The sequence below is a fragment of the Podarcis muralis genome, chromosome 6, assembly GCF_964188315.1.
Source record: "Podarcis muralis chromosome 6, rPodMur119.hap1.1, whole genome shotgun sequence".
NCBI lineage: Eukaryota > Metazoa > Chordata > Lepidosauria > Squamata > Lacertidae > Podarcis > Podarcis muralis.
In genome coordinates, this window is record NC_135660.1 from 97922864 (window position 1) to 97943376 (window position 20513).

The 20513-nt window shown below is 44.5% G+C and overlaps 1 protein-coding gene across 5 annotated transcripts in view; it reads left to right on the top strand.

The window, feature by feature from the left end:
• LOC114596873 (proline-rich protein 5) overlaps positions 1-20513 on the top strand; it is a 119097-nt gene that overhangs the window by 27973 nt on the left and 70611 nt on the right. For 4 of the 5 annotated variants that reach the window (XM_077930777.1, XM_028728696.2, XM_028728698.2 and 1 more), the window contains exons 3-5: positions 4631-4871; positions 16489-16569; positions 19764-19812. In XM_077930777.1, the coding sequence (XP_077786903.1) occupies positions 4741-4871; positions 16489-16569; positions 19764-19812 (261 nt within the window). In that variant the 5' untranslated portion in view covers positions 4631-4740. The remainder of the gene's footprint in view (positions 1-4630; positions 4872-16488; positions 16570-19763; positions 19813-20513) is intronic. The other variant, XM_028728700.2, reaches the window with a different exon arrangement.

Sequence of the window (20513 nt, forward strand, 5' to 3'; positions counted from 1 at the left end):
TGGAGAAGAAAAACAGGAAATGAGGGGAAAGGTGTGGATTCACCTCCTTAAGCCCCTCACTGCTTATTGATGTCATGGAAGGGCACTGGGGGTCACGTGAGCACTGCCACCCCCACCTCCATGTCTTTAGAGCCCAGGAAGTGTGTGCTCCTCAAGCAAACCTCAAATTGAACTGGAATGTCTCTTGTTCTTCTTTCTGTCCAGAAGGACCCAGTTACGCTGATGACCTGCAGCCGTTTCTCCATAACATCTGCATTGGAAGTGGCCTGGAGCCATGCCTGAATGCAATGGCAGACAAGGATGAATCCAGGACTACCCCCAAGATATGTCACTGCTCCTTTAGAGGGAGTATAGCTCTGTCCAAAACAGGCAGAGGAACCATCTACCCACAGCACCCGTTGTCTTCCCAAGATCCAGATTCATTTTATTCATCTTCCTCTAAGCATGCAGGTGATAGGGATGGGGTAAAGGTAAAGGTACCCCTGCCCGTACGGGCCAGTCTTGCCACACTCTAGGGTTGTGCACTCATCTCACTCTATAGGCCGGGAGCCAGTGCTGTCCGCAGACACTTCCGGGTCACGTGGCCAGCGTGACATCGCTGCTCTGGCGAGCCAGCGCAGCACACGGAACACCGTTTACCTTCCCGCTAGTAAGCGGTCCCTATTTATCTACTTGCACCCGAAGGTGCTTTCGAACTGCTAGGTTGGCAGGCGCTGGGACCGAATGACAGGAGCGCACCCTGCCGCGGGGATTCGAACCGCCGACCATGCGATTGGCAAGTCCTAGGCGCTGAGGTTTTACCCACAGCGCCACCTGCGTCCCAGGGATGGGTTAGCATGACTTAATTCTGCCAGAGTGAAGCACCAACAGCAAATTAGTTTCAGAGAGGCTTCAGTGGTGCTGAGATTGTGTTGTATGGTACACAGTGCCAAAGAGTTCCTTTCTCAGGTTGAATCAGAAAACATTTCTCCCAGATCTGTCTCTCACTCTGCAGACCTTGGAAATCACCAACAGTCATATTCAATAGCATCTGGCACAATTCTGAGATAATTTTTCTAAATTAACTAACCAGGTGGTCCCAAAAGCAGCCCCTTTAGCTCTCCTTTCTATATTTTCACTTGCCCCAACCTTGTCCATAAAAAACTTGGTGTTGTGAATTTGTGGATCCAGCAGGTATTCAATTGCTGCATTAGCCAGTCAAGGACCATAATGGCCTTCAAAGTGTGGGTCATTAATGTAACAAAGGAAGTGGCTCTGTACCAGAGAATAACGGTCTGCTAGTTAGAAAAACAAAAGCAGGGTTGTGTGTGAAGCTAGAAGCAGGCTGGGCAGAACTGCAGGCTGGGCAGCTGGGAAACAGAGTCATGCCTGATTCTTGCTGGGATCCAAGGCTGTGGCTGTGGGAGCAGCAAGACCCTCTTGGGGTATTATGTGAGCCCCTCAATTGTAGACCCAGGTGGTCTAGATGAGTAAATAAGCTAGATGGTACATTTGAATAAATAGACCATATATCATTAACTCACATAACCCATATAGCGCTACCTCAGGTTACAGACGCTTCAGGTTACAGACGCTTCAGGTTACAGACTCCGCTAACCCCGAAATAGTACCTTGGGTTAAGAACTTTGCTTCAGGATAAGAACAGAAATCATGCTCCGGCGGCGCAGCAACAGCAGGAGGCCCCATTAGCTAAAGTGGTGCTTCGGGTTAAGAACAGTTTCAGGTTAAGAACGGACCTCTGGAACAAATTAAATACTTAACCAGAGGTACCACTGTATATCACACAGCAAACTCAATCCATGGAAACCAAGCTCAGGGTAAGTTCCTGGAACCCCTGGGAACTTGCAGGACTCTGAGATCTCAACACACGGTCCCTCATCTAATCTGAAACTTCACCAGAGCCTGCTTAGCTTTGCAAATGTGCCAGCAGTTTTCTTGCTGCACCACTAGGGGTTGTAGGCAGATTAGCAAAAGCTAGAGGCTGGGAAATGTCCTCTGTTTTGTTTTTTAGTTGCAAGTTGGTTTAAGCATGTTTTGTGTCTTGCTCTCATGGAAATATTAGCACATGATATGTGGAAAGCAAGGAGCCAGGCTATATTTGACATGGTGTGGTTTCCGTTTCTAACTTTCATAAATACTTCTTGAGAGTTCATCACCTCTCAACTACCCACGCTGGGTTTTGGAGGGGCAGTATTATCGCTAACCTGATTTCAATGGATACCACTTCTTTCCAGTCAAATACTGGAATAATGACGCACGAGAGACCAGTCACTGTTTGCTTTGTTAATGTTCTTTATTGTACTGCAGTTTGCAAAATGGTTTTTTGTTTTTGTATGTTTGTTTTTTACTGAAGCGTTTTATTGTTAGTCTCCAGGGGTATTTATGCTGTCTTTGAGCCCATTGGTCACATTTGCATGTCATTTGTTCTCTCTCCGCCATATATGATCACAGACAGATATGATCTGGTGTTGTGACTTTGATTAGTGCATTTAATAAAATCAATCCAAACAGCAGAAAATACAGTACATCCTTTGTCTATTTGCCAAGCATAGCTAAAATGGGAAGCCCCATCTCTAGTAGGTCCTTTCCTTCTAAACATATTGCACTTTCTCAAGAGTTTCTGGGATTTTGTATATTATACGTAATGTTCCTTAATGAGCGAGGCCACTGCCAGATCTCCTTTTATGGAATCCTAGAATTTCATAGAATCATGTAGTTAGAAGGGACCCCCAAGGATCATCGAGTCCACCTCCTGCAGTGCGGGAATCTCAATCCATTTTTGTGAATCTCACAAAACATGTAATGGCGCAGGGTTTGGGGCGCACATTCTTTGGCCTGGCAGGTAGTGCTCAATGTGCCCACTCAAAATCATGTTCAGTGAAGTCCATCTTGGGGTGGAGAGGTTTGAACATGAAACTTAAATTCCCTTCCTTCTCCCCTCCTGCATCTTCCAAAGGCACAGGTTAGCCTCCCCTAACAACCCCACTTATTATGGGCTCTCCTTTGGGGGCTCCTTCGTTCAGTTGTTTGCATTTGTTTCTAGATTATAAATTATGGTTTTGTTTTTGTTTGAAGTAAATCCCAGTAGCTTCTTTACATGTTATGGGGTGTTTGTTCATAGTGATTAATATCATTATTATAAGCATTAGACACTGTATAGTAAATTGAGTAGATTAGACAACTGGAGTTTACCGCAAAAGCACAAGGTTGACATATGATGTGTTTGTTAAACTGTAACATGCAAATCAGGGCTGAGAGGCAGGTGCAGATGTTTTTGGCACTTACCTACCAAAATAAACTGTTCTTGCAAGAGATCTGTTCAACGTGAGTGGTTTGGGAGCAGAGGGGCCCCTAATGCTGTGCATTTCTTTTGTGATTTGGGGTTAGGGGAGTATTGTGACCAGATAACTGCCTATAGGTTCTCTTCAGTGTACCTAGAGAGTTGAAGAATATTTTTACAAGAGAATGGAAAATCTCAGGATGCCAGGATACTTAAATTCCCACTTTGGGTGGATACACGGCCTGCCTTTGAGCAGGGCTAGGCAACCTAAGGCTCGGGGGCTGGATTTGGCCCAATTGCCTTCTCAATCCGGCCTGCGGACAGTCCGGGAATCAGCGTGTTTTTACAGGAGTAGAATGTGCCCTTTTATTGAAAATGCATCTCTGGATTATTTGTGGGGCATAGGAATTCGTTCATTTCCCCCCCCCCAAAAAAAAATATAGTCTGGCCCCCCACATGGTCTGAGGGACAGTGGACCAGCCCACGACTGCAAAAGGTTGCTGACCCCTGCCTTAGAGTAAGAGCAGAAGCTCTCGTTAGGCTATTTCAACTGCAAACGGCTTTGCTCTGTCATCTATGCTGCTGAGCTCCTCCCACTTTTTAAAATTTCAAGCTGAGTCATCTCTGTCTGTTTCTCCAGGTTGTGGTGTTTTAGAGACCAAATATGCCCCCCCGCCCCCTTGTAAAACTTCGCCTTTGAAGCTGTTATGAGGTGGAAGCGCCCCCAGCAACCAGCACTGCAGGACATCTTTGAAATGCTTTTTCAAAAGCACCCACATCTCCTTAAACAGACCTCCTGTTTTGCCCACGAGGCTTATCTTGTGCTTTCAGCTTAAGAAACCTCTTAGACAAGCAGATTTGTTATTTGCCCTGGTGAAAGACACACACACAGAGAGAGAGAGAGAGAGAGTTTGTGTGTTGTAATGTGGCAAAGAATCGGTGGTTACGAAACTTCCCTATGCAACCTCCTCCATACGTCACCCTTAGTGGGCTGCTTCCCCCTCCCTTATTGGCTCCGGTTACAAGAGAAGGGGGGGGGGAACTCTTGAGAATTCAGTGAAGCTTTTACTATGGCAGGTGGAACATGCATGCGGAATGAGATTCTCAGGTGTTTTTTTACAATGGGGATGAGAAAAAGTTTTGCACAACCTTCCGGTTTAAAGGGCCCCTTAATATGTAAAGGACAGCAATGAGAAGTTCAGCTTTAAAAAAAAAAAAGCCTGGAGAAATTATTAACCACAATTTATGACGTCAGAGTTGATCTGATTAAAGGTTTGTTTTCTTGCTGGCAGAGGTGTGTTCTGTAGAGACTGGTTCTCTCTTCTTTGTTTTTTGTTTTGTTTTTTTAAGTTTCATTTTTGAACAGCAAACGGAGAAGCTGCTGCTCCAGCTGCGTGTGTGTGTGTTGTAGAAAGGATGGTGTTTCTCTAGCTGCCACGCACAAAACAACACATTTGACCATGAGGACTCTTCGCAGGTTGAAGTTCATGAGTTCGCCCAGCCTCAGTGACCTGGGCAAGAGAGAGCCGGCATCCTTGGATGAGCGGGGGACCCAGCAGCGACGGGCCTGCTCCAACGCCACCTGGAACAGGTACGGTCTTGCACATCCCCCACGCACACAGGCAGGCAGGCACCAGGAATTTTTCCCACAACAGCCAACACAGCTAACACTGCAAACAATCACTTCTGGCTCAGATTTTACAAGGCACAACACAGTTTGAATTCTTGGTCTGATTTTCATATGAGAGGAAACTTCCAGGTTTTTCATGCTTCTAGCCCTTCTGTTAGTGCTGACATACATAGCTTTCTCTCATACTCATTTCATTCTCAATGGCAGTGACTGTTAAGATCTAGGGAGCCCTTCTTCTTCCGCTGGCTATTATGTCTCCTGCTTGCTTTGCTTGTTGAGAAAGGAGGTGTAGTTTCTCCTTTCCCAGGGGAGGGCGGTTTGTTTATGGAACAGGAAAAACTGCATGTGTCTTGATGATTTGGGGGGGCGGGGAGAGAAACACTTGAAGTGGGTTGTTAAATATATTTGTAGCTAGAAATAAATCACGGGGAGAGAGATTTACTGAAGGAATCCCTGCCATTAAAAAAAAAATACAAGTAAAAAATGCCAGAGTTCCCTATATTATCACTAAGGTTTAACCATTATTGATGTTGGCATTTGAAGAAGAAAAAAGAGAGAAGCAGACCAAGTTACGACTATAATCTTAATCTGGGCCTTACTAAATGTTATATGCACATGTGTGAAATGAAACCTCAAAAGACTTTTAAAAATATTTTTGACTAGAAACACGGGGGTGGGGGTGGCGTTCAGTTGAAAGCAGAGGAGTGGTGGTCTGGGAAAGGAAGGAGGAACTCTAAATTGCACCCCCCCACACACACAAAAAGGCCTTCTCTTTTTTAGCCACTCTCCTGGGCGCTGAATTCAGGGGCGAAGGGCCTCCAATGGTTGGTGGGGCAGGCTTGTGTGGAATAGTGCAGTCCCTTGGGAACCCAAATCCCAGGATGTTTAGGATTTTGAAGGCCAAAAACAGCACCTTTAATTGAGCCTGGAGGAGGAGCAGCATGAATTTACTCATCCTCTTTATGCAAGTCTCTCAAGGTCAGGTGCAATAAAAATCAGCAGATATTTAAAAAAAAAAAAAATAGACAGCGATGGCAGAGACCCATTCATCTAGGTGGCAAACCACACCATGAAAAGAAATGTATCAAACCGTTTCTGGAAAGTGCAAGTAGTGGTCACTTGTCAAATCTCGACAGGAATGCTGTTCCACAGAACAGGTAGCCATGCCAAAAGCCCTGTTTTGAGTTGCCATAGAATGGGCTTCTGATCTTTTGGAACTTGTAGGAGAAGCTCTTCTGCAGACTGCAGTGACCTGCTGGATAAATAATGGATAACACAGTCTCTAAATTAACTTGATCCTGAGCTGTACTGGGCCTTATATGTTAGTACCAGCACCTTTATCTTAGTCTGGTAGCAGAGAAGACAATTAGTGGCTGCTCACTCCGATGGCTCTACTCGGCTTCCATGGTCAGAAACTATACACTTCTGAATACCAGCAGCTGGAAACCTTAGGCAGGAGAGGGCTGTTGCGTTCAGGTCCTGCTTGACTAGACAGGCCACATGCTCTTATTCTGAAATTGCCAACCAGTGGAACTCCCAGAAGCAAGATGTTATATGCAGGTTCCCACAAGCAACCTGGCCACTGCATTCAGCACCAGCTACAGTCTCTTCACCAACCTGAAGGGCAGCCCCACATAGAGCAGATGGCAGTGGTCCAACTGCAGCGCTACGAATGTATGGACAACGGTGGCCAAGCTGTCCCAATCCAGGAACAGTTGGTAAAAGGCACTCCTAGCCATCACAGACACCTGTGCATGCAGGGATGGGTGGATCCAGAAGTGCCCTCAGATTACACACCTGCTCCTTGGATGTGACCCCATCCAAGGCAAGCAACTTACCAAATTTTCAGAGGCAGGAAACATCCGCAAAGCCTCCATCTTGCCAGGATTTACACACGTGTTTTTTTTTATGCCCACTGCTGCATCCAGTCATCTTCTCATCCATCCGCAATTCAGATGTTTCAGAGAAACAGTGTTGGGTATCATTGGTGTACTGATGCCACCTCGTGCCAGATATCTTAGTGACCACTCCTAGCAGCTTCATGTAGTGTTCAGTAGCATTGGAGATGGCATAGCACCTTGTAGTATCCCATAGCTCAAGACCCAGGGGACTGAGAAGCACTCAGCCAGTGCTGTAACCATCATTGGAGATAAGATAGGAAGCTCTGTATAACAGTGCCACCCAAATCCCATCTTCCATAGACAACCTAGAAGGATATCATAATCGATTGTATCAAAAGCCAATGACAGATTTATTAAGAGTCACAGGGTTACATCTACGCTATCCCTTCACTCCCCTTTAAGCCTGCAGCTGTGTCAGCATGACCTTTTCAAGTACTTTGCCCAAAAGGGGGGGAGGGGATTTGTGACAGGGCAGTAGTTGTCAATACGCCTAGTCTTTAAGAGGGGGTGGTCCCCATAAGGAATAGGCTGAATACTACTTTCCTAGATTGATAATATTAGCAGCAAATCTGTTTTGGGGTTGAACTTCAGTTTCTTAGCTCTCATCTAGGCTGTTACTAACTCTAGGCATCTGCACAGAGTATCCATGATTACATCTGGACCACATGTGAGAGAGAGAGAGATGGGTGTTATCTCCATAATGAAATCTACCTCCAGCTCCTCTGATGACTTCTTTCAGTAGTTTCATATAATTGATAGGTAGCCTGGGGGGCAGTGCAGAAGTATGTGGAGCACTGTAGCATAGCTGCCCCTGCCAAACTGCAGCCACCCAGCCCAACATTCTGCAAATGATCATCAGGTAGGAATAAGTATAAAGCAGTGTACCCAAACCAGACAGGCATTTCTGAAAAATATTGTGGCTGATTATATGCTGATGTCAGGTGTCAGGGAATGGACACATGCCTTCTGTCACTCTCCTATTACTGTTTGACCAGTGGCTGACCAAAGCCACTTCAGTTCCCAATCTACCTAGAAGAAGGCAGATAAAAATGGCTCCTGAAAAGGAACGTCATTCAAGATACCTGGAGCCTCACATCTACACACTTTGAGCCAAGAAAAGGAGATTTGCAATTCAGTGATAGCTGGTGAAATCACCAGGGTCCAGGAAGGTCTTCTTTAGAAGAATCTGCCCACCTGTTTCTAGCCACGGTTAATACTTTTTTAAGAGTTTGCCACCATCTAAGTCCTACTCATCAACCCAACCATTTCATTGTCTTAGCAGATCTGAGAAAAAGAAGTGATTGTGTTGGTTGGTTGGTTGATTTGGCCCTGGAGCTACTGCTTGCTGTTCCCTAGTCTGTGAATCCACCTTGACAAACTCCTTAATCACACACAAACACCACGGTAATGCCTTGTGACCTCAGTGGCCAGCCTTTCCTTATTTGGACTTGGGGTCTATTTTTTCTCTTGCCTTGTAGGTAAGCTGCTCTAATGCCCCGTGGCATATGGCACTACTTAGCTGTTTCGATTAGCCACCTAAAGTGACACTGACTTGTGAGATGCAAGACCTTTGCTCACTTAATTTGCATCCAGGCGAATATTGGGCATATATGTGCCCAGGTGCTATGATAACCTGTTGCTGCAGCAAAGAATAGCATGCTGTTTGTTACAGAAAAAATGGCTTAAATTAATTAAATGTGTGTGCATATGAGTTCTGAGGAAGAGGAGAAACATACTTTGTTTTTACCCAATGCATACCCAGGCCACAGCAAGCACCGTCTTAGAAGAGACATTCTGTCTTGTACAGCAGAGAAGAGGCAATGCCACTCCTTAAAGGGCCTCTCAAAATTTGTGTACATCTGCTATAAAAAGTCATTTTGTTAATAAAAAAAAAAAAAAAGCCAGATTGTCGCCTGATTAATCCAGGGGACCTTTTAAAATGTTTAACTCAATATTGCAGACCTAATAAATAAATATATTTATTATATTGACTAGATTATCTGTACATGAAATCCAGTTCAAAACTTGAGAGAGATACTTTTCCTAACAAGCAGTAGAGTGGTTTCCTAGGAAATGTCCCAGTTTGTCAACTATTCATTTCACCATTTCTATGCAGTAGTATTCCTAGAAGCCATAAGATAGTCTCTCTGGACAAACCGAGTTTCCAATTGAAAGCAAACTTTGATTTTAAAATAAATTAAACAATTGTCCAGTAGCACCCTAGAGACCAACTAAATTTGTTCTGGATATAAGCTTTCGTGTGCATGCATACTTCTTCAGATACCAACTTCAGATACTAACTTTTGATTTTAAAAGTTACTTGACAGAAAATACAAGCACACTAAAAGCTTTTCAGCAAGAAGACCTCAATATGTCTGTCTTTCGGGCAGTCTTCTCAGAAAGCTACAGTGCATTATAGTCTATGGCATCCACTTTTTCTTTTACTTGCCCTATCACCCTGTAGCCATTGGGTGGTCAGTTGTAAAATCACACAGGGCTCCTGCACCTGTATTGTTAAATGGAAGAGCAAATTTCAACGGCTTTTGTTGTCTTCTGATCAACTTCCGTCTTCTTTTGAATCCAGCCACCCTGTGGGGAGAAAAGAACATAAGGATAAAATGGAGAGGAGCTGCAACTGCTTCAGTCAGTCAGACTTTTATTGTTTATGGCCAATAGCCATTTCATTATAAATTGCAATACATCAACAAGACGATCCAGTTAAAATATATAGATTTTCAGAACTGCAAATGACCCAAAATTAAAAGTGAAAAGTTCCCCAAATCATTTAGAATTTTTAAAAAATCCTGTTGACCGTCAATGCTGTTCTGCAAGTGCTTCATCTCTCCACTTCTTTTCAGTAATCTTAAAAAAAAGTTGCACTTTTGGCTGCAATTAAGGATGTGAGCTTGTGACTGAGAATTCCTGGTCCGTAGGCAGAGCCAAGGACAAGCTTTGGCAAGGACCAAAATGTGAATTTTTGGCAGACCTGGTTCAGAAATTGGGGGTTTGTGATGCAAAGACACTTGGAGGTTTGTTTGGTTTTTTACAATGAAGTGGCATATAAATTTTATAAAACAAATGCATTAAATGCAGTGATGAAGAGCCTTCCACCCAGGCACTGATCAGGCTCACCAGGCAGTTTCCAACTCAGAGTCCCCACCTGACATCTTCCTTCACACTCTTGAGTTCTCCCAAGCCTTCTTTTGCAGCTGTGGCTTGACTTCACACCAGTTCTAGTTGCGACAAGATTGACATCAGGTGATTGGCAGCTGCTCTGACACCTGTCCCTTCCCCAGGCCTGCCTAAGATTCACAATTGGTCTCCGCTTTTGGAATTCCTAGCATGCTTTCATTCTCTGCAGGGATTTCCCTTTGATTCCAAAGCTAATGTGAAACTGTCAGATCAAAGCAAGCCTTCTGCCTAGTTTCTGCTGCGCAAATTTAGACTTTATAATTTCATGGCCTCTTCAGCTTTCCCATGAATCCTCAAAACAGCTTACATTGCCTGCTTCACAGCCTACACAAGCAAACCAACCTAACAGCAAACATAAGCATAAATTACATTACCTACCAGTTTCATTTAATCACTCAAAATTTGCATAGGATTAAAATAACTTCGATTCTTTACTTTCTTTGTGAAGTCTTTAGCTGCTCGTTGAAGTGGGGCAGGACTGGAATAAGCTCTAGAGTGCTGAAAACAGAACAGATAATAATAGCAAAAATGAATTCCAGGCTTTCTGATCTTTGGCCTAATTTCTAAGACCAAAAGGATAGGATATTTGTTTGTTTTCCTTTTTTGTGCCCCTTAGAAAACAGTGGCTGCTTGTAGGATTAACTGGTAGTGTTGGAGGGTTGGGGGGAAGGAAGAGACAATGATGTAGAAAGAAGGGGAATATAAACCTGAATAAAGACAAGTGTCTTAAAATGGTGAAATTGATCAGCAGTGCAAGTAAGTAGACATTTTACACATCATGTGGGCCAAAATCCGCCCTCGCTGCTGAACTGCATGTGAAGGACAGGATCTGAGGGAAGGAGCTGCCACAGGTACCTGGTCTAACCACTCAACCTCCTTGCCACTGAGACTCTTCAGTGATGCCTCAAACCTTCACCCAGTTCCCCAAGTTCTCTATGACAGAGTCCTGGATTTCCCGGTCACAAACAACACGTTGCTCTTTCCCTGCTTCTGTTGTGAGTTGACTGGGACAAGGGCTTGTTGTTGGACATTAGGAGAGCAGGATTATGGCCGGAACCTCTAACCTCTTCCCCCAGTCCCGGAAAACCAGTTTCCTCCCTTTCCGCAAAGCAATTGACAGCAAGGTACCCAAGTACGACCATGTTACTTAGGGCATTTGTTTATATATGATATCCTGCATTTCATGTATTCTAAAGAAGTGTATGAAATAATCTTGTAAAATCAGACCTTTGCTTAAAAGGTCTGCAAAGCCAGTTTTAAATGGATATTCCTTGACTGGATACCTCGGTTTAAAAAGCTCTGCTATCTACGTATTCATGGGATCCAAACTCCAAACTCCTTCTAGAGAAAGACAGCCTTAGCTTGGTTATTTCTTTACAGTTCATGGAAACAGAATAATCCACTGTACAAGGTTAAAACAAATGAGAAGACAGCATTATTATTATTATTATTATTATTATTATTATTATTACCCAGCCACTCTGGGTGACTTCCAACAAAATACAGTGGTACCTCAGGTAAAGAACTTAATTCGTTCTGGAGGTCCGTTCTTAACCTGAAACTGTTCTTAAGCTGAGGTACCACTTTAGCTAATGGGGCCTTCCGCTGCCGCTGCTGCTGCACGATTTCTGTTCTCATCCTGAAGCAAAGTTCTTAACCCGAGTTACTATTTATGGGTTAGCAAAGTCTGTAACCTGAAGCTTCTGTAACCTGAATTGTATGTAACCTGAGGTACCACTGTATTTTAATACAGTGGTCTGTTAAACATTAAAAGCTTCCCTAAAGAAAGAAACATACCATAGGAGCATAGGACACGACCCATTCAAAAGAAACCAGGCCTGGATCAGCAGAAGTGAAATCAAAATAGTTTTTCTGTCAGTTCTTTCCCTCAAAGCACAAGAAAGTTATGCAACATTACTTTTATGTGAGATGCTTATCTTTTGTGTGTGCATATATTGCACAGAAAGGCAGTTCCCTCCATTCCTTCACACTTTAGTGTCCGTAAGAATGGGGACTATGCAGATAGCAGCAGGCTTGAGTCCTACTTGATGAAAAACTGTAAGCAGAGACTGCAAGGAATCCTTATCAACACTTCATGTCGTAGCTGCAGCCATTTTAAGTTTGTGTGGGCATCAGAGCACCCCTAGCTTAGATCTTGGGTTGCAAGTCATTTACTGGGGTCCACGGCAGAAAAGATTTGCAAAGTATGTTAATCACAAGTCTTGTGCATATAAATGAGCTGGGGGGGCTAATTTGCTGACTTCAGCATCTTCACATTACCATAATTAGTGTATAGTTTCTTGAGAAGATGTCAAGTGTTGCGCAGTATCTTACGCAGTTCTGATCAATTATGAATAAGCGGCAGTTATTAAAGCTGAAGAATGCTATTACTTTGGGGAGTTCTTGTTCCCTTAGTCCTTTTGCAAATTTGTCACCCTCACTTTTTGATAGCTCTGTGTGGCTAATGAGAGTTTCCACAGTCAGCTGGTTCGACTTGCCCAACATTGTCTGTAGGGAGGGAAGGGGGGAGCCAGCGCATGCGGGGAGAGTAGTCTCCCAGGCAGCAGAAATAAGGGTGGGGACAAAGCAGTTGAAACTGAGAGCCAGCAGCAACAGGGCTTAAGCATCATCGTCATTATATTAACTGCCTCACTCTGCCTCATCACAGAGCCGGCCCTGCCTGTGAGGGTTGTGGGACTGAGAGAAGGGTCTCTCCCAAAGGTCTCAGAACTCAGATAGGTTTATATGAGGAAATGCCGTCTTTCAAAGACCTTAGACCCTGCTTGAGAGGGCAGGGAATGCTGATTTGCTACACCAGCTCACAAGCTTGCACAGTGGACATGCTTGGATTCGGACTGTTTCCATCACACAATGGTAGCAGGACTAGCTCAGGATCCAGCCAGGGCTGTAGCTAGGGGGTGGTGCGGTGGGCCCCCACTAGGGGCGCAGACAAGGGGGTGGGCGAAAAATCAGCTAAAAAATATGTCCAGCAGTTTGAGGCAGAGTTGTATAATCCCCATTTAGCAGAAAAACCTGTAGGTTCTGTAGATAGACGCAGACCTGCTTTAGGAGGAGTGTGGCAGGGATTTTCCATTCCCTTCTGCTCTGAAAACTAAAGCCAAGCTGGTAATTCAAGAAGAAAAGTTTACTTGAGTGACACCCGTTGCTCACCATGCTGCCTTGGGATGGTACCCCAGCTCAGGTACTGCTCACAAACAAACCACACCTGTATTGTATGGTAGATGGCTGGGTTTTCATGAAGTGTGGTGGTAGGACAGGGATTTTGGTGACTGGGCCAGTTTGAGAAGAGTCTGCTTGCGTGGCCCATGGTTCCTTGAAATGTGTTCCTTGAAATCAGAGTTTTCAGTACGGAGAGAGAGAGAGAGAGAGAGAGAGAGAGAGAGAGAGAACTTCTGCCTTGAAGCATCTCATTCCTTCCCCAGATCTGTGAGCCATTTAAGGCCCCGATTAATTTAGAACAAGTGGGGGACAAATGACACCAAGACTCTTTTGTTCCCTCTCCCATTAATTTACTAAGTAATAATAGTTAGGAAGACCTGAGCAGTGTTTCATCTGATGCTTTACAGTAATTATACCATCTTTGTAATGCATAAAGATGTATTATATGTACATAATAATCTAATACATAACCCACACATTATGATGAGGAACATTTTGCTGGTGGAAGAAATAAGAAAAGGATATTAGACCCTAATCCTATGTCCTTGGTCCAAAGAATTTGTGCCTGAGTAGTGTGGGTGTCTCGAGATCTTTTCTCTTCCAGAAGAGCTTTTCAGACTGCATGGGGATCAGTTCTGAAGATCCCTGAATTTTAGGGGCTGCTTCTTGAAAGGGGACTTAGAAGCTGCACTCCTCTCGTGGAATTGGCTGTGAAGACCTTTGGATTGTGACCTGACCTGGCATTTAAGCAACACAACCTCCCATCTTTGTTATTTTGAGCTGGGTTATGTTTAGCAAGAAACACACAGAAGAGTTCCTTTTAAGTTGGAGAAGAAAGTTGGTTTTACTTTAATGTTCTCCCACATTTTGTACTAGTTTTATGTGTGCAGCGAATTTTTCGCTTGGGATGTGAAGGACTTTCAAAAATGCTAACCTCTACCCGCAGTCTAACGTTACCTGCTAAATAGTTAGATCAGCTTTTGACTGGACTATGATTTAAATGAGATTCCTGCATTGCAAGGGGTTGGACTCGATGACCCTCAGAGGTCCCTTCCAATTCCACAATTCTATGATGCTGTGACTATTACATATCCAGAGCAGATTATATCCCTCCTTGGAAGGAGGACTTTGTTCTCCCAAAGCCAGTGAATCGAAAGTGTTTCACTGGGTCATTTACAGAGCAGGAATATGCAATGCAAAGCATCACAGATCAGAAAATTATAATCCTATAAGCTTCAGAAGCAGAATTCTGTTACCCAGGTTGTTATTTAAATCTGACAAACAGGATGAGCAACAACAACAAAGAGAACTGTAGTCCTGTTGATTCATCCAAGGCAAAAGAATTGAGCGAGTGCTTTGGACTTGAAGACCCAGTTTCAGATCCTTTCTTACTCATGAAGCTGATGAGGCGGCCTTGGGCAAGTTGAACTCTCTCAACCTAGACTAAAATGGATTCTTTGCACAAAGGATGGAATGCAGTGGAGTAACTTATAATTAGTTGGCCTAATTGCGTACCCCAGATGTCCTACTATAATTTGTTGGTGGAAACAAACCCTTTTGTCTTCAAACAAATCTGAGTACCTCCAGTAAAAATTACAAATGCTTGCAAGATGGCGGCAGAAAGTATATTTCATATTCTGAATGTATTTCATTTTCTCTCCGAACTGAATTGCGCCTGAGTTGTACTGCTGTCTGCAGAGACATCTAGCCTCAAATCTTTCGAATTGTCCATTGAGTGCATCTACATGCTGTCCCAAACCTGCTGACCAGTGTTTCCATTCTGTGTGTCTCTGAGAGAGGAGTTCGGACAAAGAGCTACTGAACCAGCTTTGAAATGCTTATCAGCTGAAAGAAGAATGGGGAGAGAAGAGAAAAACCAAGCAATATCTTCTATTTTTATCTGTTCATGCATTTCTGCATGGTTAGGTAGTGGCCTCATTGCCCTGGCCTGCCAGCTACAGTTTCCTGTAAATGGGATGATGAGGCCGGACTTGCTGCTCAACAATGAGGCTCAACATGAAACTGGAAGCATGTTTTGGTGATGAGCTGCTGCGAGCGCTGCAAAAGGTCATGCAAACACAGCAATTGTTGAAGCAAAGAATCCCACCACTTTCCTCTACACACAGGAACTCTTTTTTGTCCTTTAAGGTGTGCGGCATGATTGAAGTGCTGACTTTCTCTACTGTGCAAAATACGAATGGCACTACAGTAGCATAACAGACTAAACGCTCTGCAGTCTATTTCCCCTTAAAGCATAGAATAGGAGAGGTGGTTGACAATCCATCCAGGGGTTCAGCCCAGCTTCCTGTCTCGCCCTTGATCCTCTATTCCCTGCATCTCGGATCCTTTCTCCTGTGCCAGCAGAGATTAAGGGAAAGACTTCTTTGGCACCTCTGAAAGAGCAGCTAGAGACTGGAATAGGGCCCTCACATTATCATCATCTCACCTTCTGTCTCCCTGGGTCTGTCTGAGGCAAACAAGGGGAAAGCTCTGCCAAAGACTGCTTTCTGCTCATGATTGCATCTTTTATATATTTCATCAAATATTGCAATATTACCATTAATATCACGTGTATCCTGCCCTTCCTCAAGCAAGCTCAATCTATATCTATCCTGTATTATGAAATGCAGCATTTTTTCCTTAAAGCAGCTTCAATCTGAATGGAGAAGAAGAACAATAGCTCAACTGGTTAGAGCGTGGTGCTGATAACATCCAAGGCTGCAGGTTTGATCCCCACATGGGTTGGACTAGAACAGGCATAGGCAAACTCGGCCCTCCAGATGTTTTGAGACTACAACTCCCACCATCCCTAACAGGACCAGTGGTCAGGGATGATGGGAATTATAGTCTCAAAACATCTGGAGGGCTGAGTTTGCCTATGCCTGGACTAGAAGATCCTCAGGGTCCCTTCCAACTGTACAATTATTCTATAATCTAGCTGAGTTTTAAGCTCATAATGTGTACCCAGCCATAGAGGATGGTTATGTCTGTACAGAGGGATTTTCAAATCGTTTTGTCATTGTTGGGCAGGGATTTGAACCCAAGTTTTCCCTGATCTAGTCCAGTATTCCACCCATTACATGCCTTCTCAAAAAGAACTAGAAGTTAGAACCTCTTTATCTTTTCTTCCAGCCTGATTTCCATCTGTTCTGTCCTCTTCACCATGCTACTGCCAGCAGGTTTGTGGGTTACCCCTCACTTTCTGTCCTTTGGAAGTAATTGTTAGGAATGCCTAAAAACTAAAGGTTGTGAAATCTTAAGTTAAAGGCTGTGCAACTTGTCACAAATGTGCCTTTTTCTTGCAGTATCCATAATGGAGTCATAGCTGTGTTCCAGCGAAAAGGTCTTGCAGAACACGAGCTCTACAATCTGAATGAAGGAGTCAGGTGAGCCAGATCATCAGATTAGACACCTGTCCCAAGACACAGTCATCACCATGGAGGGTCATTATTTCATAAGTGATCTGTACCATTTTACTTTATTCCAACTATTGAGATAGTGGCACTGGTGTTAATGACAGTGTGCAGAGATGTGCACAAAGGGAAGCCCTCCTCAAGGAATTAACGTAGGTTCTGCAGTTGTTGTTGACTTCCATCTTCCTTGAGAGACAATGGAGTGTGCCTCCAGGGGTGTAGCCAAACGGCTGTGTTAGCAGCACCAAAGTGGCCTCCCTGGGGTGCAAGAGGGTAGTTACCATATTTTTGCCCCTGAAAAGTTCATACAGTTGAAGAGAGGATGATGCAATGCTCTTTCCAGCTTCCTCCTTCACCTCACTGTGCTTCTCCCTTTTCATACTAGCCCTGCAACTTTTCAGAGGTGCCAGAAAACAGGGCTAATCATCAACCCTCCTTTAGACAGCAGCAGCCAGTCCTGTTTCGCCACCTGAGGCAAAATGACAAGGAGCTATTGCCCCTTGGCTGAAGCCTCACTTACTGGGGTTGCAAGATCTCGCTTTTTCTCCTCCTGTCTTGGGCAGCAGGGGCAGGCAGGGCAAGGGTGCTGCCCCAAGGTATTCACCACCCAAGGCAGCTTCCTCAGGCCGCCTCATGGGTGGGCTGGCCAGCCCTAGCTGTAGGTAAAGGAGACATACCGGTATTTACAGTAAAATCTATTATGTGGTTGCTATAAGCGATAATGCCTTTTATCCTTTTCTTGATGCCCACTGAGGCTAGAATTCTCTGCCCCTCCTCCAGCAGCCTTCTTTGTTTATCTGCTGGCTGTGGACAAAGATGCTGTGCCTTCGCCTTGCCCAGCATCAAAAGCAGGCAGGCTTGCAGCAAAAGCCTGGAGCGCCGCATGCCCCTGTCCTTGACCCCTGCCAGCCCACTGCATTTCTACACTGGCTCTAGATAAGGGCCTTGTTCCCTCCTGTGGGTACAGCATAAAAGCCAAGAGCTGGCAGGAAAGGTGTCGGTCGCTCCATGTCTCCTTCACCAGGTTGCTATATTTGCTCTATATTTTTCCTAGTCTGTTTTCTACTTATAAGAGAGGCTGGCAAAGAACTGACTAGTCATCCTCTACTGGGCCACTTTTAGGAGTTAAACAAATCTGGTGTATTTTATTTTATTTTTATTTGTAGTCTAGGGTTGACTTTGTATGGGTGGGGTAAAAGGATAGGAAGATAAGACCATGAGAAGCTCTTCATGGCTGGTAAAGCTGAAACAAGCCTCTCCTTTGAAGGTCTTTGCTGCATTTCCTAAGGGCTAGTTGTAATTGTTGTTCTTTCCAGTGCTATATTTTTTGGAGCAGACATATCTTCCCCCCTGCACTGATTATGTTGGTTAAGAATTTTAGATATTTACTGTATAAGAAGAACAGAATTTGATAACATTTATGCTTTTAACAGGGACGCGGGTGGCGGTGTGGGTAAAAGCCTCAGCGCCTAGGGCTTGCTGATCGAAAGGTCGGCGGTTCGAATCCCTGCGGCGGGGTGCGCTCCCGTTGCTCGGTCCCAGCGCCTGCCAACCTAGCAGTTCGAAAGCACCCCTGGGTGCAAGTAGATAAATAGGGACCGCTTACTAGCGGGAAGGTAAACGGCGTTTCCGTGTGCGGCTCTGGCTCGCCAGAGCAGCGATGTCACACTGGCCACGTGACCCGGAAGTGTCTCCGGACAGCGCTGGCCCCCGGCCTCTTGAGTGAGATGGGCGCACAACCCTAGAGTCTGTCAAGACTGGCCCGTACGGGCAGGGGTACCTTTACCTTTACCTTTATGCTTTTAACATTGTTGAATGAATGAGCTGGTGCATAGGGAAAAGAGCTGTCAGAGTGGTGGAAATCTAAGGCATAGAGGGTCACACTTGAGAGAGGGATCAGTTGTGTCTCAAAGGCAACAAAGGAAGCAGAGCAAGAGAGAGAAGAGACCTTTGGGCTTGCCAACAAGAAGATTGTCCGTGAACTTAGCAAGGACCTTTTGGTGGAGTGCAAAGGGTGGAAGCTGGACTGTAGGGGGTGAGGAATGGAGCTGGAAGAGCAAGTCAAGTGGGAGTGAGCAGCCTGCTGAAAAATTGAGGAAGACAAGAAGAGAGAGGAAATTGTGATAAAGCAGGATATCAGTGACTCAAGCTTTGAGGTATTTTTAGCTGCTTCCAGATGCTGGTAACAGGCAAAGCACATTGCAGAATTGCTTTGCTAACCTCTGCTGTGGCTGTTGCCCAATACAAAGGCAGCTCCTGCCTCTTTCGTAAGGGTTTTTGTATATGGCAGTTTTGAATACCTGAGCTACTTTTGTTTTTCTGAATTAAAATTGAAGGCACCCGGAAAGTTAGGCTCGGCTTACTTTTAAAGCCTCACATCACCTTGCCAACAAAGGTCCATATAGTTAACGCTATGGTTTTCCCAGTAGTGATGTATGGAAGTGAGAGCGGGACCATAAAGAAGGCTGATTGCAGAAGAATTGATGCTTTTGAATTCTGGTGCTGCAGGAGACTCTTGAGAGTCCCATGGACTGCAAGAAGATCAAACCTATCCATTCTTATGGAAATCAGCCCTGAGTGCTCACTGGAAGGACAGATCCTGAAGCTGAGGCTCCAATACTTTGGCCACCTCATGAGAAGAGAAGACTCCATGGAAAAGACCCTGATGTTGGGAAAGATGGAGGGCACAAGGAGAAGGGGACGACAGAGGACGAGATGGTTGGACAGTGTTCTCGAAGCTACCAGCATGAGTCTGACCAAACTGCGGGAGGCAGTGGAAGACAGGAGTGCCTGGCATGCTCTGGTCCAGGGGGTCACGAAGAGTCAGACACAACTAAACAACAACAACAACACTGAGGGACAAACTAGATGGGATGCAATCTGCAGGTTTTTGTTGTTTGTTTTTACTTCAGAACAAGCATTCCCATGTGGAATTGCTCATTCTGTCCAGTGCCACTATTTCAGTAAGTGTTATGTGGTTCAACTATGATCTAACAAGGTATTGTGTCATTTTTGATAGACGAACACATTTACTCTTGCATGAACATTCACTGGCCATAAAGTATGGTGCATGTACAGCCCAATGTGATAGTCACATGATATTATTATTATTATTATTATTATTATTATTATTATTATTATTATTATTATTCTCCTCTTTGGAACAGGCAACTACTGAAAACTGAGTTGGGATCATTTTTTACTGAATATTTACAGGTTGGTATAGTTTCTTTTTAGTCTTTTACTTTTCCCTCACGCCGTTCACTGAAGCAGTCTGCTGAACAAAACTATTGACAGCAGGTGCTTCTAACCTAAGAGGTTTTAATATGAAAACTTTGCATGAGAGTTTGTTTGCCTGTTCACACTGGTCCTGACCTGAAGACATTTCACTTCTAAAATAAGTGTTTTCAAAAAGAATACTGAGGGACCTCGGTTTGCTTATATAGATGGCAGGGTCCGAGACCTAATTCTCACAGGGGTGGTGAACCTGTGTCAACTGAGGCAGCAGCTGGCAGCTTACCTGGCTGAGTGCCCTTTCCATTAAGGGGAAGGAGACCTACACAAAGCACACTAGTGCCCGCCCAGTAAAAATGTGGCTTCATATCAGAGTAACTGCAAAAGCAACCAAAATTGCAATCTCATATACACTGTGGCTGCAATGAAAACTAGGGGAGCCCCACACCTAAGGTTAAGGAATGTTTTGGACCCTGACATGGCTGCTAGCCATAGGGCTGGGTTCAACTGGCTAATCCCAATAGTAGAAGCTTGTGCAAGGACTTCCACGAGCTCAATGGGGCTTGCACTGATGGAGCAATCTCCTTAGCGCTGTGGTGAATTCCTCCCATAAATTGTGCTTTGATGTTCAGTCAAAGAAAACAGGATTTATCCTTGGCTAACTCCTACTCCTCCTCACTTTC